Source organism: Sturnira hondurensis, unplaced genomic scaffold (genome assembly GCF_014824575.4).
Source record: "Sturnira hondurensis isolate 20B ecotype Veracruz unplaced genomic scaffold, ASM1482457v3 Scaffold0010128, whole genome shotgun sequence".
In the NCBI taxonomy this organism is placed as follows: Eukaryota; Metazoa; Chordata; class Mammalia; order Chiroptera; family Phyllostomidae; genus Sturnira; species Sturnira hondurensis.
Window position 1 is genome coordinate 40,398,993 of NW_028082759.1, and position 14,981 is coordinate 40,413,973.

Here is a 14,981-nt window from a genome sequence, read left to right on the forward strand (position 1 = left end):
TCTAGAGATAAGCATGGAACACAGCTAAAAATTAGCTAGTTTGGTGAGAATATCAAATTTCCACACACGTGTGCCTAGCTGATAGATTGAAGCTGCACTGCAGTATCACTTTAATAAAAACAAAAGAGGAACTGTTTTGTGCTATTTGTTTACAAACCCAGTAGACAGAAAAAATAAAACTGAAAATATGAGTGGTGAGTGTAGTGATTCCTAACTGAGCAAGGCCCTAATCACTGTTAATGAGCTGCATTCTCTCTTACAAAATCTGCATAATGCTGGTCCTGCTGTCAATCAGGAATTGCATATCCTCTAGCTAGTTAGGTTACACCCGACTCAGACTCCACGGGAAAGCTAAGCTTCTCCTCCATTTGACAATCGACAGTATCCACAGTGTACTTTTATTCAGTTACTTACGAAGAAATTTTTGTTGAACACTGAACCTAAAAAGCAGATAAAAAACCATGTTTTTAAAGCAATGGGTTATTCTACCCGTAATGTATGTGAATATGCTAGCCTGCTTTATCATGTGTAGAAATCACCATCTACAGTGAGAACAGCATAATTTCACTTGAAGGCTGCACACAACAAAATCGCCTTCGCCATTATTAAGAAGTAGGATTTTTATTTAGCTATACTCACACAATCTGGACTATGAAAGGAAATGGCTAGTCTAGCCATTTGCAAGGCCACCATTTTGCATTGCTTAGAATACGTCAATGTAAGAAACATTCAAACCTTTAAGAATTTTTATGAGTTTATTTGAGCCAAACTGATGACAACTGCCAGAAAGCAAAGATCCCAATAGATTGAGAAACCGCTCCCACGATTGGCAGTTTTGTGCCTGATTTTATACCTTAAATCAAAGGCGGAGGGAAAGGGGGCTACATGAAATTCACCAGGGATTAGGCAGGCAGGAGAAGGCAAACCGGGGACATCTCTGCGACTGGATTAAAAGTAAAAGGAAGGCACATACGGTACTTCTTTTACTTAGACAGGTGTAGAATAGTTAACAGTTCGCAATTAATATGATCATAATAACAATGAGGGGATTTGTGGTCCCTGCTCTGGTGGGTGCTTTGTGGGGTGGGCCAGGGAATAATTTTGATATTCTAAAGTTACCATTGTCAGATATATTAATATAGATGCCAAAAAAAACCCTGGCTCGGTTAAAGTAAAAACTGACCTCTGTTAGGCAACACTATCAACCTAGGACATGCCTCCCCGCTGTCAACTGCTTTCAGTTAGGAAGTTTTAATTTCAGACCAGACCTAGGACATGCCTCCCCGCTGTCAACTGCTTTCAGTTAGGAAGTTTTAATTTCAGACCAGCTGGTGTGGTGACTTTAGCTCTCTGAGTTTGTCAGGCCGCCATGCAGGCCTCTCCTGACCTTGTCAGGTTTAGTATGTGACCCCGTTTTCATCCATAAATATATTTTCTAATCTCTGTCTGAAAATATGATAAATAAAAGCATGCGCAAAATAAGCGGATTTTCTCCCAATGCACGACATGTTTCTCCAGATAGGAGAATCAATTAGAACATACTTGAACACAGTTCTACTCAACCAAACAATTACTGAACACCCATTAAAAATGCTCCCTTGACCCTGGCCGGTGTGGCTCAGTGGATTGAACGCTGGCCTGCAAACCGGTTGGATTAACTGTCAGGGCACATGTGTGGGTTGCAGGCCAGGTTCCCTGTTGGGGGTGTGCAAGGCAACCACACATTGAGACGTTTCTCTCCATCTCTTCTCCCACCCTTACCCTCTCTCTGCAAATAAATTTTTAAAATCTTAAAAAAAAACAAAAAAAAAAACCCCACACTCCCAAGCACTGTGCAAGACCCAAGGAAATCAAAGGTGAATCTAACTAAAAACAGCGCCTAACCAGGAAACTGTGTAGTTCTGCAGAAATGCCATAAATTTTCAAGTGCTTGTTTTTCATTCTTTCAATGGAAGAGAAGCCAATTAAATGTACTGAGTTCTCACAATAAGCCAGGTCAGGTGCAAGAAGCGTTAAATGTATATCCATCAGGAAAAAATGCAGGGCGTTCTACAGAACGCTAGGTGTTGCCTGGCATACCCTACTGAGTAATCTTGACTTGGTAGTAGTCCTAGCCTTGCCTTTGGGCAGTTTTATTGCTCAGTAAATTGTAGTAAATAGTAATGAAAATTATTCTTGTCCATAGAGATAGGAATTGAAAAGTTGATGATCACAGATACTCAAAGAAAAGTGAAAACACAAAATTTATACTGCCTTTAAATAATATTTTGTTATTTGGGGGAAAAATACAGATATTGTGTTAAGAAATGAAATACTAATAAAAATATTAAAAACCATTCAATCTCACTAAATCAAGGAAATATATACAAAAAATAATTTTCATTCATAAGAGTGACCAAATTCTTAAGGACAGAAAATGTCAAGAGTGGATTAAGGAGCCAGGGCAAAGAACACTCTTCCATACTGTTGATGGAAGTATAAAAATGGCATTCTGGACATGGATCTGGAGTGTCCATTAATACTTTACATGTGTAAGACCTTCCAAAACTGTTAACCTAAAAATAAATTGAGACAGGTAAGCCAGGACAAGCAAAACAGGGAAGCTGAGACAAATGGTTAAACAAGCACTTTGAGGCCATATAGTAAATCCAACCATCCCTAAATCAAGGATATCTGAGAGTACGGGGAAATGGTTTACATTTCTCCTCCCCAGCCAGAGGGTAAATAGCTTAAATCGCCCTACTCAGGGAACTAAATAACAAAAACCCATTTATGATAAAGGTATTCAGCAAAGTGGGAATAGAGGGAGCATTCCTCAATATAATAAAGACCTACATATACGAAAGACCTACAGCCAACATCATACTCAATGGGCAAAAACTAAAAGCTTTTCCACTAAGATCAGGAACAAGACAAGGTTGTCCACTTTCACCACTTCTATTCAATAAAGTATTGGAAGTTCTAGCCACAGCAATCAGACAAGAAAAAGAAATAAAAGGCATCCAAATCGGAAAGGAGGAAACAAAACTGTCATTGTTTGCAGATAACATGATAGTGTACATGGAAAATCCTATAGACTCTACCAAAAAACTGCTCGAACTAATAAATGAATTTGGCAAAACAGCAGGATACAAAGTCAATATCCAGAAATCAAAGGCATTTTTGTATACCAACAATGAATCAGCAGAAGCAGAAATCAAGAAAAAAATCCCATTTGATATAGCAAAAACAAAAAATAAAATATCTGGGAATAAATCTAACCAAGGAGGTAAAAGACCTGTATGCAGAAAACTACACAATACGGAAGAAAGAAATCAAGGAAGACACAAACAAATGGAAACATATACCATGTTCATGGATTGGAAGAATTAACATCATCAAAATGTCCATACTACCCAAAGCAATTTACAGATTCAATGCAATACCTATTACAGTACCAATGGCATATTTCACAGACATAGAACAAACACTTCAAAAATTTATATGGAATCATAAAAGACCCCAAATAGCAGCTGCAATGTTAAGAAAGAAGAACAAAGTAGGAGGGATCACAATACCTGATATCAAATTGTATTACAAGGCCACTGTAATCAAAACAGCCTGGTACTGGCACAAAAACAGGCACATAGACCAATGGAATAGAACAGAGAGCCCAGAAATAAACCCAACTCTCTACAGTCGGTTAATATTCGACAAAGGGGGCAGTAACATAAAATGGGGTAAAGACAGCATCTTCAACAAATGGTGTTGGGAGAACTGGACAGCTACATGTAAAAAAATGAAACTCGAGCACCAACTTACATCATACACCAAAATAAATTCAAGGTGGATAAAAGACTTAAATATAAGCCGTGACACCATTAAAGTCCTAGAGGAGAATATTGGCAGGAAAATATCAGATATTTCACGCAGCAACATTTTTACTGATATGTCCCCTAGAGCAAGGAATATAAAGGAAAGAATAAACAAATGGGATCTCATCAAAATAAAAAGCTTCTGCGCAGCTAAAGAAAACAGCATTAAAATAAAAAGACAACCAACTGTATGGGAAAACATATTTGCCAATGATACCTCAGACAAAGGTTTAATCTCCAAAATATACAAAGAACTCACACGACTTCACTCTAAGAAGACAACTAACCCAATTAAAAAATGGGGAAAGGACTTGAACAGACACTTCTGCAAGGAGGACATACAGAGGATCCAGAGACACATGAAAAGATGCTCAATATCACTAGCTATCAGAGAGATGCAAATTAAAACTACAATGAGATACCACTTTACACCGGTGAGAATGGCTATCATAAACAAAGCAATAAACAACAAATGTTGGAGAGGGTGTGGGGAAAAGGGGACTCTGGTCCACTGTTGGTGGGATTGCAGACTGGTACAACCATTATGGAAAACAGTATGGAATTTTCTCAGAAAACTAAAATTGGACTTGCCTTTTGACCCAGCAATTCCACTGCTGGGATTGTATCCTAAGAACCCTAAAACACCAATCCCAAAGAACCTATGCACCCCAATGTTCATAGCAGCACAATTTACAATAGCCAAGAGTTGGAAGCAACCTAGGTGCCCGTCAGTAAATGAATGGATCAAAAAACTATGGTACATATACACAATGGAATTTTATGCTGCAGAAAGAAAGAAGGAGCTCCTACCTTTTGCAACATCATGGATGGAACTGGAAAGCATTATGCTGAGTGAAATAAGCCAGGTGTTGAAGGACAAATACCATATGATCTCACCTTTAACAGGAAGCTAAACAACAAAACAAACAAGCAAGCAAAATATAACCAAAGACACTGAAATAGAGAACAGGCTGACAGTGACCAGGGGGGAGAGGGGAGGGAATTTCAGGGGAAATAGGGGAGGGATTTAGAGGAACATATATAAAGGATACATGGACAACAACTGAGAAGGGTGGAAATGGGAGAAAGGGGGGGAGCTCGGGGGTGGGATGGGATGGGAGTAATAGACAGAAAACTGTACTTGAAAAATAATTAAATAAAAAAATTGGAAAAAAACCCAAAAACCCAATTAGTGTTATTTGCCAACCAGGCCAAGGGCAGAAGAAGTCAAAAGAATAAATCTCATTTTGGCACATCAGCATAACACTGATGAATATTTTATTGAGACCCTCCCCTAAAACCACCCCTAAGTCCCCCAACTTTAAAACCACTCAAAACAAAGGTCTCAGCGCACAGCACACGCGTGTGCTCTGGAACATGCCCTCACCTTGCGCCTTTCCCCTTCTTCTGCCCCCACAGCCATGAACCTCCTAAAGTCCAAGGAACCAGCCCCACAAGGTTTGCAGCCAAGCAGCAATGGGCAGCAGCAGCTCTTCCTGGGCTAACCTCCTGACCCCCCTTTCCTCCAACAAGTGAGCTAAACCGGACTGGCCAAGGCTCATTTCTTTCCTATAACGTTTCCAAAGAGCTAAGGCAGCTCTGCTTAGGCTCCCCTGTTGCTTCCAATGTCCTAAGCCCTTCCTTGTTTCACCGCCCCCGGCTTTAATAAACATCCTGTAAAAATCACCATGAAATCTTTCCTGACAAAGACGAGAATCCACACACTACCAGCCGCCCGTAGGCGGACCTACTCAGGGCCAGGTCCACTTTCCAGTAACACAACGACCAAAGTGTTTGAGATCCAAAATAATAGCTATTCACGAATCACTGATTCAGGCAGAAACCCAAATAGTCTTCCGATTAGGAGATGAGGGCAAGAGGCATTTATGAGACAGGAAAGGGGAACAGTTACATGAACAGGAGCAAGGGTGGTAAGCTAAGGAAGAAATTTCTATAGGTGCAGATAAGCTAATATAGTGATGCTGATTCTAAAAGCGGCTTCAATTTTCAGTACAGTAGTCATAATAACTGCTTTCTTGTTATCTTTGCAAACAGTTCTTTGGAATGAAGTGTTGCTTTAGGCTCAGTCCAAGTGTCATTTTGCCCAGTTTTAACATTCCAAAGGTTTGGGAAGTGAGACAGGCAAAGCAGTTCCTCTGAGCTGATAGCTCTGGCTTCCGTTGGAAGGGGCTCCCTTTGAGACAGGCCAGTTAGCCAGGGCCAGTGGAGTCGGGGAAACTCAGACAGGCAGCTGAACAAACTGACAGGTCAATTTACAGCCAGACACAAAAGGTCACCTCCCTAGAGATAACATCTAGGGCTCACTTGTGTTTCAGCTACAGGCCCAGAAAAGCAGCAAAATAAGGTGGGAAAAGCAGGACCAGCTGCAATGACTAGTGACCCCCTGCCCTGTCACTAACCCTGAAAGAACACACCTGGAAAATGATAAACAGCAACTGAAACCCTCTCCTGAGACCTTCCCTGCAAGGGAGAGATAAAATTCCCCTAAATTCCCACCTGCAAGAGAGAGAGAAAACAGTCAAGAGAAGGGGCAGATGAGCGCAGGCTCCCTCTGGAGGGCAGCCGATGCCATTCCCTTCCCCCTCTTTTTCCCTCTCTTCTTCCCTCACAGGCAGGCATCCCCTAAACTCTAGGGGTCCCTCGAGACTTACAACCAGGGGAGCAATGAGCATCGGCAGCTTGTCCCAGGCTAAGCCCTGAACCTGTCCCCAAGGCCCCCTTTGCTCTGACTTCCCAGTGAGTTAAAGCAGCCAGGCCTAGGCTGTCTCTGGTGGCTTCTTGTACCATAAGCCCTTTCTCTTTCACGGTCCCCAGCTTTAGTAAGTGTACCTTCATAGTCCTCTAAAAAGTACCTGGACCTGTATTGGGAAATTTTTCCTGCACAAAACACCCACACACTACCAGCTGGCCCTAGGCAGAGCCACTCAGGGCCAGGTCTCCTGTCTGGTAACACCTTTGTATCAGTACAGAAAGTAGATGCATACATACGCATGAAAACGCACTCCAAAAAGGTCTAGAACTCCACTCTCCAATACAGTAGCCATGAACCACACATGCATACTGAGCTCTCCCCTCTCTGGAAAACAGGGGTAGAGTTGAAAATTATAAGCTTCTAATCATGGAACCCACCAAAAGTCAACTCACTGAAATAAAAGACATTCCTATCACCCAGGAAATTCCAAGGGATTCAGGAACTCTGTCAGAAACTGGGGTCAATGACCAAATACTAGAACAAAGACACTCCTGGCACTCTCATCACTGAGGAAATTACAAGAGTTTTAGAAGTTCTGTGCCAGGAACTGGGGAGAGAGACCAATACAGGTATTTCCTAATCATCTCACAGACTGAAAGAGTAAAATTTACTCCAGCATGCTACCTGAATCCCAGATTTACTCCATACAATCTAAACTAACACACATCTGCATAGACCAGCTCCCAGTCAACAGTCAAGAAACTCAGTTTGGCCAAGTCTTCTCCTTGGGATAAAAATATTTTGAGCTAAAGGAGCCAGTGTCCCTGAAGCTGGTTGGCAAGAACCTAGCCTTTAGTTAAATTTTGTATACTATAAATGTTGCCAAGCTACTCAAATTTATTTTAGCTTTCTTTTTTTTTTTTTTGCTTTGTGATTGTGGATGCTGAAGGTGTCTCACCAACATTCATTTTGCCCATTTACAGGCAGCACTCCTGGGTCTAAGGTCAGGAATCCCTGTCCCAGCAAAGTGGCCCAATAGCAGCACTGAGTTGTAAAATCTTATCTAGTGATTATTAGTAGGCACCATCTGCTTGCCATCAGAAGATGAGAAAAAAGGATGTGGCCCCTACAGTTGCTGAGGTCTATCATTTGACACGAGGGGAGCCCAACCTAACTACCATGGCAATACTGCAGCTGCCTGATGGGAAAAAGAGAAAGAAATTGGGCCCATGATGACACCCTTTAAAGTGCAAGGGCAGTCAATTCTGAAGCCTGGAATTTCCAGTTGCACATACCACTAAAAATCAATTAGATAAGCCAGTCTTTTTATCAATACTTAAAACAAAAGCATAGAAACCAGTGTAAGAAAAGTCTGCTGTGTTTTTTCTTTCTTCCCATTGTTTTTATTCTGTTTGCCTATTTTATCTTGCTTAAATCACTACCTCTCACATTTTGTTTGTAAATGAGAACTCAAAGAAGATGCAAGATACGAATAGAGTTCATTCTTCCCCAGAAAAGTAGAGGCTGAATGCTGTCATTGTTTCAGTGATGCTATGCTGGTCCTCCCGAAAGCACAAAGCAGACCCCCACATACAGCTCTGTTCAAACAGGGATACTCCCATTCACACCCAACCCAGAAAACTGAGGAAGAGGTCTTAGACCAAACAACATCCTAGCGAGTGAAGACATTTCCCAAAAGATAGCCAGGGGAACATACCTCACAAAGTCTATACGACAGTATTTTAGCACTGGGGGAAGGAGAGCAAGAGGCACAGGCCTATCTGAGAAACTCAGAAAAGCTCTTTAGAAAAATGCATGTGTGTACGCATAACATTCTATTTGAACTGCCTCCTATCCACCCAACTGTGAGGAAGGAATTCCCGCTCTACTGTTATGGGGATGGTCCAACAGTCAACACCTGATACTATACAGGCCAGACAGTCACATAAACTCACAGGGAAGGAGGACACCGAATTCATGCAGAGCCCCCAGGGGTCGCCCTCTGTCTTACATAGGTGTCGTTCATGGCACCCAAAACAATTTCAATTGCAGCATCAAAGATCACTGATCACAGACCACAACAAATATAACAGTAATGAAAAAGTTTAAAATATTGCAAGAACTATCAAAATGTGACACAGAGACATGACGTGAGCAAATACTGTTGAAAAATGAAGTCAACAGACTTGCTTGACACAGGGTTGCCACAAACCTTCAATTCGCAAAAAAAAAAAACCATCTGCAAAGTGCAATAAAACAGGGTATGCCTATACGTACTTTCACGTAGGTTGAGCATCACAACAAATGATACACACATTGTTTACACACTGCTGGTGGGAGTGTACACTGGCAGTAACCTCTGCAGGGGGCAATTCATTGTCATCCATCCAAAGAACAAATGCACGTATTTCAGACCAGCACCCGACTCCAACTTATTTATCCTATGGGTATGTTCTCACATACATTTATAATACATAGATCTTCATTATGCTTTTGTTTGACAAAACAAAAGATGCCAAGCAACCTAAATAACCGTTAATAAGGCCCTGATTAAATACATTTGGCAAATCCATGCAATAGAATATCATGCAGTTTTTAAATAGAAAAAGGTAGTTCTAACTGCACTGACAAAAAGATTTCAAAGACAGACAGACTGTTACAGCAAAAATGCAAACTACAGAACAGTGTGGCTAGTGAAAAATCATTTGTATGGGCAAATATACTACACACAAATGGTTCCGAATGAAGAATATCTCAAAGATACCCCAAATACTGGTAACTGGTTGCATCTGGGGGAAGAAACTAGACAGCTAGGGATCAAGGAAGGAGGGCTTCTTACTATATTTTTCATGACTTCCGAATTTTTTACCATGTGCATTCATTACCTAATTTTTTACCTAAAAAAAAAAGTTCACAAGGGACTATTGATTCTATTCATATGAAATGGCCAGAACAGGCAAAATCATAGGGGTAAAACGCAGATTAGTGGTTACCAGGACTGGGAAGAGAGTGGGGAGTGGGGAGTTGACTGCTTAATTGTCCCTGTTTTCCTTCCAGTGTGATGAAAATGTTCTGGAACTAGGTAGAGGTAATGGCTACACTACACTGTAAGCATGCTAAGTGCCACTGAATTGTGTGCACTTTAAAAAGCTGAATTTTATGTTATGGATATTTTATCATAACAAAAAAATCCAACATGCATGAATTAAATATAAATACAAGCAATAAAATTCAAGAATTGCATTAATTTGGTAGTGATACTTTACTGAAATTAGTAATCACACAGGTTCTTCTGCAATAGAGCATATGATGGCTCGATTCTTTGGCCAAGCCTATCTGAACACATGCAACCTTGGTCTGGTAGGAGTGTACTACCTAGACATTCTGTCCAGCCCTGTTCTTATTTGCAGACATGAAATGTTCAGTAATACTCCAAAGCATTCAGCATATGCTTACTTTTATTCATATAATTTAACAGAAAACAGAAATAAGGCAAAACGTTAACAACCACTCAATTTTGAATTGGATTATTCTCTTCTACATATGGAGGATATTTTTAAAAAGAAAAAGGCACTGGAGGAAAAATGAAGATATATTTTAACTGGAACACATAGGCTTGGACCTTCAACTCAAGGTGGATTAGATCTAGGATTGAAAGGTTATCAGAACTTCCGCCAAGATGGAGGCGTAGGTGGAAACACTGTGCCTTCTCCCACAACCAAGTTTGAATACAACAAAGGTTTGGAGAACAAAGACGCAGCCAAAGAACAGAAAATTGAACTATACGGAAGTCCAACAACAACAAACTATTCGACTGGACAGGTAAGAGGGGCGGAGCCAGCAGTGGAGGGGGTTGGGCAGGAAAGATCCCCAGACCCCAGGCATACAGGGTAGTGTCAGGTGGACCCAGTGAGGGCTCCAAACGGTGGGAGTGAGAATTGAGACGGACCGAGCAGCTCCCAGCAACGAACCCAGCAGCAGCTGACCACGGTCGCACATTCCCGAGCAGTGGGACGAATTGCGTGGCCCGCAGTGGCAGGGGGAGGAAGCAAAGGGTGCCCGCCACTGCTTTCCATTGGCCCCGCCCCCACATACAGCGTCACACCCCAGCAACTAGGTCCCGGCCCTGGTGAACACCTAGGGGTCTGCTCTTCATACGTAACAGGCACAAACAGTCCAAAATATGGCTCAAGAAGAACTCAAAGCCCCAGAGCCGATAACTCTAAGTGACCAGGAAACAGCGAACCTCTCAGATGCACAATTCAAGACACTGGTAATCAGGATGCTCACAGAATGATTTTAGCCACAAATTAGAGGAACATATGAAGGCTAAACTAATTGAAATGAAGGGAAATGCACAGGAAACCAATAGTGATGGAAAGGAAACAGGGACTCAAATCATGGGGGTGGACCAGAAGGAAGAAAGAAATGCCCAAACAGGAAAAAGTGAAGTTACAAGAGTTCAAAAAAATGAGGAGAGGATTAGGAACCTCCAGGACATCTTTAAACGTTCCAACATCCGGATTATAGGGGTATCAGAAGGGGAAAAGAAACAGCCACGAGTGGAAAATTTATTTGAACAAATACTACATGAGAACTTCCCCAGTCTGGCAAAGGAAATAGACTTCCAGGAAATCCAGGAAGCTCAGAGAGTCCCAAAGAAGTTGGACCCAAGAAGAAACAGACCAAGGCACATCATAATTACATTAGCCAAGATTAAAATGAAGGAGAGAACCCTAGAAGCAGCAAGAGATAAGGGGACAGTTATCTACAAAGGAGTTCCCATCAGACTGTCAGCAGATTTCTAAAAAGAGACCTTACAGGCAAGAAGGAGCTGGAAGGAAGTATTCCAAGTCATGAAATCCAAAGACCTACATCCAAGATTGCTCTATCCAGCAAAGCTTTCATTTAGAATGGAAGGGCAGATAAAGTGCTTCTCAGATAAGATCAAATTCAAGGAGTTCATCATCACCAAGCCCTTATTTTATGAAATGTTAAAGGGACTTAACTAAGAAAAAGAAGATAAAAAATAGGAACAGTGAAAGGACAGCAAACTCACAGTTACTAACAACCACACCTAAAACAAAAGCAAACTAAGTGGACAGGTAGATCAGGAGTGGAGCCATAGAAATGAAGATCACATAGAGGGTTAGCAACAGGGGAGTGGGAGGAGGAGAAGGTGGGGAGAAGGTACAGAAAATAAGTAGCATAGACAGTAGGTAGAAAATAGATGGGGGGAGGGCAAGAATAGTAGGAGAAATATAGAATCTAAAGAACTTGAGACACATGGACATAAACTAAAGGGGGGAAGGGTGGGGGAGGGGTGTGCAAGGTGGAGGGGAATGAAGGGGGAAATAGAACTGTAATGGTATAATCAATAAAATAAAATATATTTTTTAAAAAAGAAAGGTTATCAAAAGGTGAATGGACACTACACAGGTAGGTCTTTTACCTCCATACTTTCCTATACACAACATCCCTTTCCAACAAGCACCACAGAAAGCAAGATGCTTCTTACAATGCTGTTCTTTCCAGTTAACCTCTCTCTCTGAATGACAGGCAGGAAGGTTATCAGAAGGTTGGCAGAGGTTCCTCAGTCCACTGACTGAACTAAATCAGAGAAGGATTAAGGAATTAAGAGTCGAGTAAATTAACTCTCTCTTTAATGTATCTTTTTAAAGGACTTTATTTATTTACTTTTAGAGAGAGGGGAAGGGAGGGAGAAAAAGGAGAGAAACATCAATGTGTGGTTGCCTCTCACACGCCCCCCACCAGGGACCTGGCCTGCAACCCAGGCCCGTGCCCTAGACTGGGAGTTAAACAGGTGGCCCTTAGATTCACAGGCTGGCACTCAATGCACTGAGCCAAACCAGCCAGGGCCCTCTTTAATGTATCTTAACTCTTAACTCTCTTCTTATATTTAGCAGGGAAGAGAATAAGAAACCATAGTAAAACCCCAAATAAAAATCAACTACACCCCAAATAAGTAACACATCATGTGTGATACTGTAGAGTCCAAGTATTATTCTCTGAAGAGATTAGTTACCGTGACAGGAAAAAACCATACATTATCTGCTATAGGTTTGAGAGTAGGGAAGAAAGTGTAGGAAAATAGGACATTCATCTAACAAAGGTAGGAAAGGGAGGTAGAAAGGAAGCAGAGAGCAAATCAGGGAGACTCAGCAGCGGCACTGCCACGCCCAGAGCTGCCTCTGCAAAGCTCCCTGAATCGGTTCCAGCTCCAAAGTCCTTCCCAACATTTAAAGTTACAAGGAACATAAGTGGCACCAAGGAACCTGGCCACTTGAGAAAACACAGAATTCCTTTCTGCCTCAACAAGAAACGAGCCCACTTATAGGTAAAATTAATTAATCACCACCAGGCTCAAGAACTTCCTTCAAAAGGAGGAAGCACTTTAAGGCACTTATTGATTTACACTGGTTGGTACCTTAAGGATGGAAGTTACAATTCTATAGACCAGCAGATGGAGCTCTCTCCCTGAATACGGTTATTCAACCAAAAATTAATGAAATACACTTTGGAAAAATGTAGTCTTGATGTTGCCTTTCACAAGGCCAAATAAACATCTGTGAACAATCCTAATTATTTTTTTAATTGCCTGAATAATACTGATCTATTATAGATACAAAAAGAACCATAATCATTATTTTAACTCAGTTGACAAAGCAGGAGAGGGAATGTTTGTTAAATGCCTGGTTTTCCTGAAGGTACATACCTTCATAATCCCCATCTCACCAACCTGGAGTTACTCCATGGACTACAATGAATCAACGATTTTGCTTCTTTCAAGTTCACCTCTCCAATTTTATAGTACTCAACACGTTTTTTTAGAAATGTTTTTTCACATCTTGAAACACATTTTGGTAACTGAGGAAAAGACTGTATTTGACCATTAAGTTTACAATGAACAATATTAGACATATACCTATTATAAAATAAAAGATTTGAATTCCATGGCCATTAATCCAGTCATTAAGAAAAATTATGAAACAAAAAAATCTAAATTGCCAACAATCTATTGGTTTTATAGCAATAACTTTCGAATGTAACATTTTCATTCTAATAATCAATTTAAATAATACTGTAATAAAACCGGTCAGGAGTAAACATGACTAATAAAAAGTGCAGTCTTACCTGTATGATGTAGGTTTAATGTTGGCATTGCAGATGCTTCAAAACAATCTTTTCCCCTGTAATTATCCCCATGATTCATTTCGCTAGCACTTTCTTCAGCAGGCAGGAGATTTAAACTGCATATTTCGGGATCAGTCTGTGATTGGTGGAAAGTATCACCTACAGCACCCTATAAGAATGAAATATGCAGAAAATATCTAATTTTCCATATTTTTACACAATATATTCCTAATTTAAAACATGACCTACCAGTTAAGTTTCTCTGTATATTAATAGGGAATAGGTATTTAAAGTAAATTTTAAATCAAATTTTTACTGTATTTTAAATTAGTTGTATTTACATCTAAGAGCTGAAAGATATGAGAATAAAAATTGTGTTTATACTTATAGTGTATTTTAAATAACATATCAGAAGAGCTTTCAAACAAATTATAACATGCTATTCTCACAGTCAATCGCTCTTTTTCTTGCTAAATTTCTCAGTATTAAAATCAATACTTAGCCCTGGCTGGTGTGTCTCAGTGGACTGAGTGCTGGCCTGCGAACCAAAGGGTCGCTGGTTAGATTCCCAGGCAGGGGACATGTCTACGTTGCGGACCAGGTCCCCATTTGGGGGCACAAGAGGCAACTGCACATTGATGATTCTCTCTCACTCTTTCTCCCTCCCTTCTCCTCAGCCTAAAAATAAAATAAAATCTTTTAAAAAATAAAATAAATACATACTGCTAATTTTTATAATACTGTCAGTGTGTTTTTATTTTTTCAATTTATTAACATTTTTGTTTGTTTATTTTTAGAGAGAAGGGGAAGGGGGGGAAGAGAGAGGGAGAGAAACAATAACGTGAGAGAAACATCAACAGGTCACCTCTAGCACAGCCCCAATTAGGGACCTGGCCTGCAACCCAGGCACATGCTCTGACCAGGAATAGAACCTGTGACCTTCCAGTTAGCAGGTTGGCACTCAGCCTACTGAGCCACACTAGCCAGGGCTATGGGCTACATTTCTTGCTGGGGGTTATAAGGAAGAATACATTTCCTTGTCTTTTCAACTTTCTAAAAACCACCCACAATCCTTGGTTTGTGGCCCCTTTCACCACTTCAAAGCCAACTATGTTGCATCTCTCTAACCCTGCCTCCATGATCTCCCTCTCTGACCCTCTCTTCTATCTCCTTCTTCTATTTTTCACTATATTGGGCGGATAATCCAGGATAATTATCCCATCTCAAGGTCCTTAACATTAATCACTTAGTCAAAAAGT

The 14,981-nt window shown here is 40.8% G+C and overlaps 1 protein-coding gene across 1 annotated transcript in view; it reads right to left on the reverse strand.

The window, feature by feature from the left end:
• RAD54B (RAD54 homolog B) overlaps positions 1-14,981 on the reverse strand; it is an 86,131-nt gene that overhangs the window by 64,440 nt on the left and 6,710 nt on the right. The window contains exon 3 of the mRNA XM_037058740.1: positions 13,723-13,891. Within this exon, the coding sequence (XP_036914635.1) occupies positions 13,723-13,891 (169 nt within the window). The remainder of the gene's footprint in view (positions 1-13,722; positions 13,892-14,981) is intronic.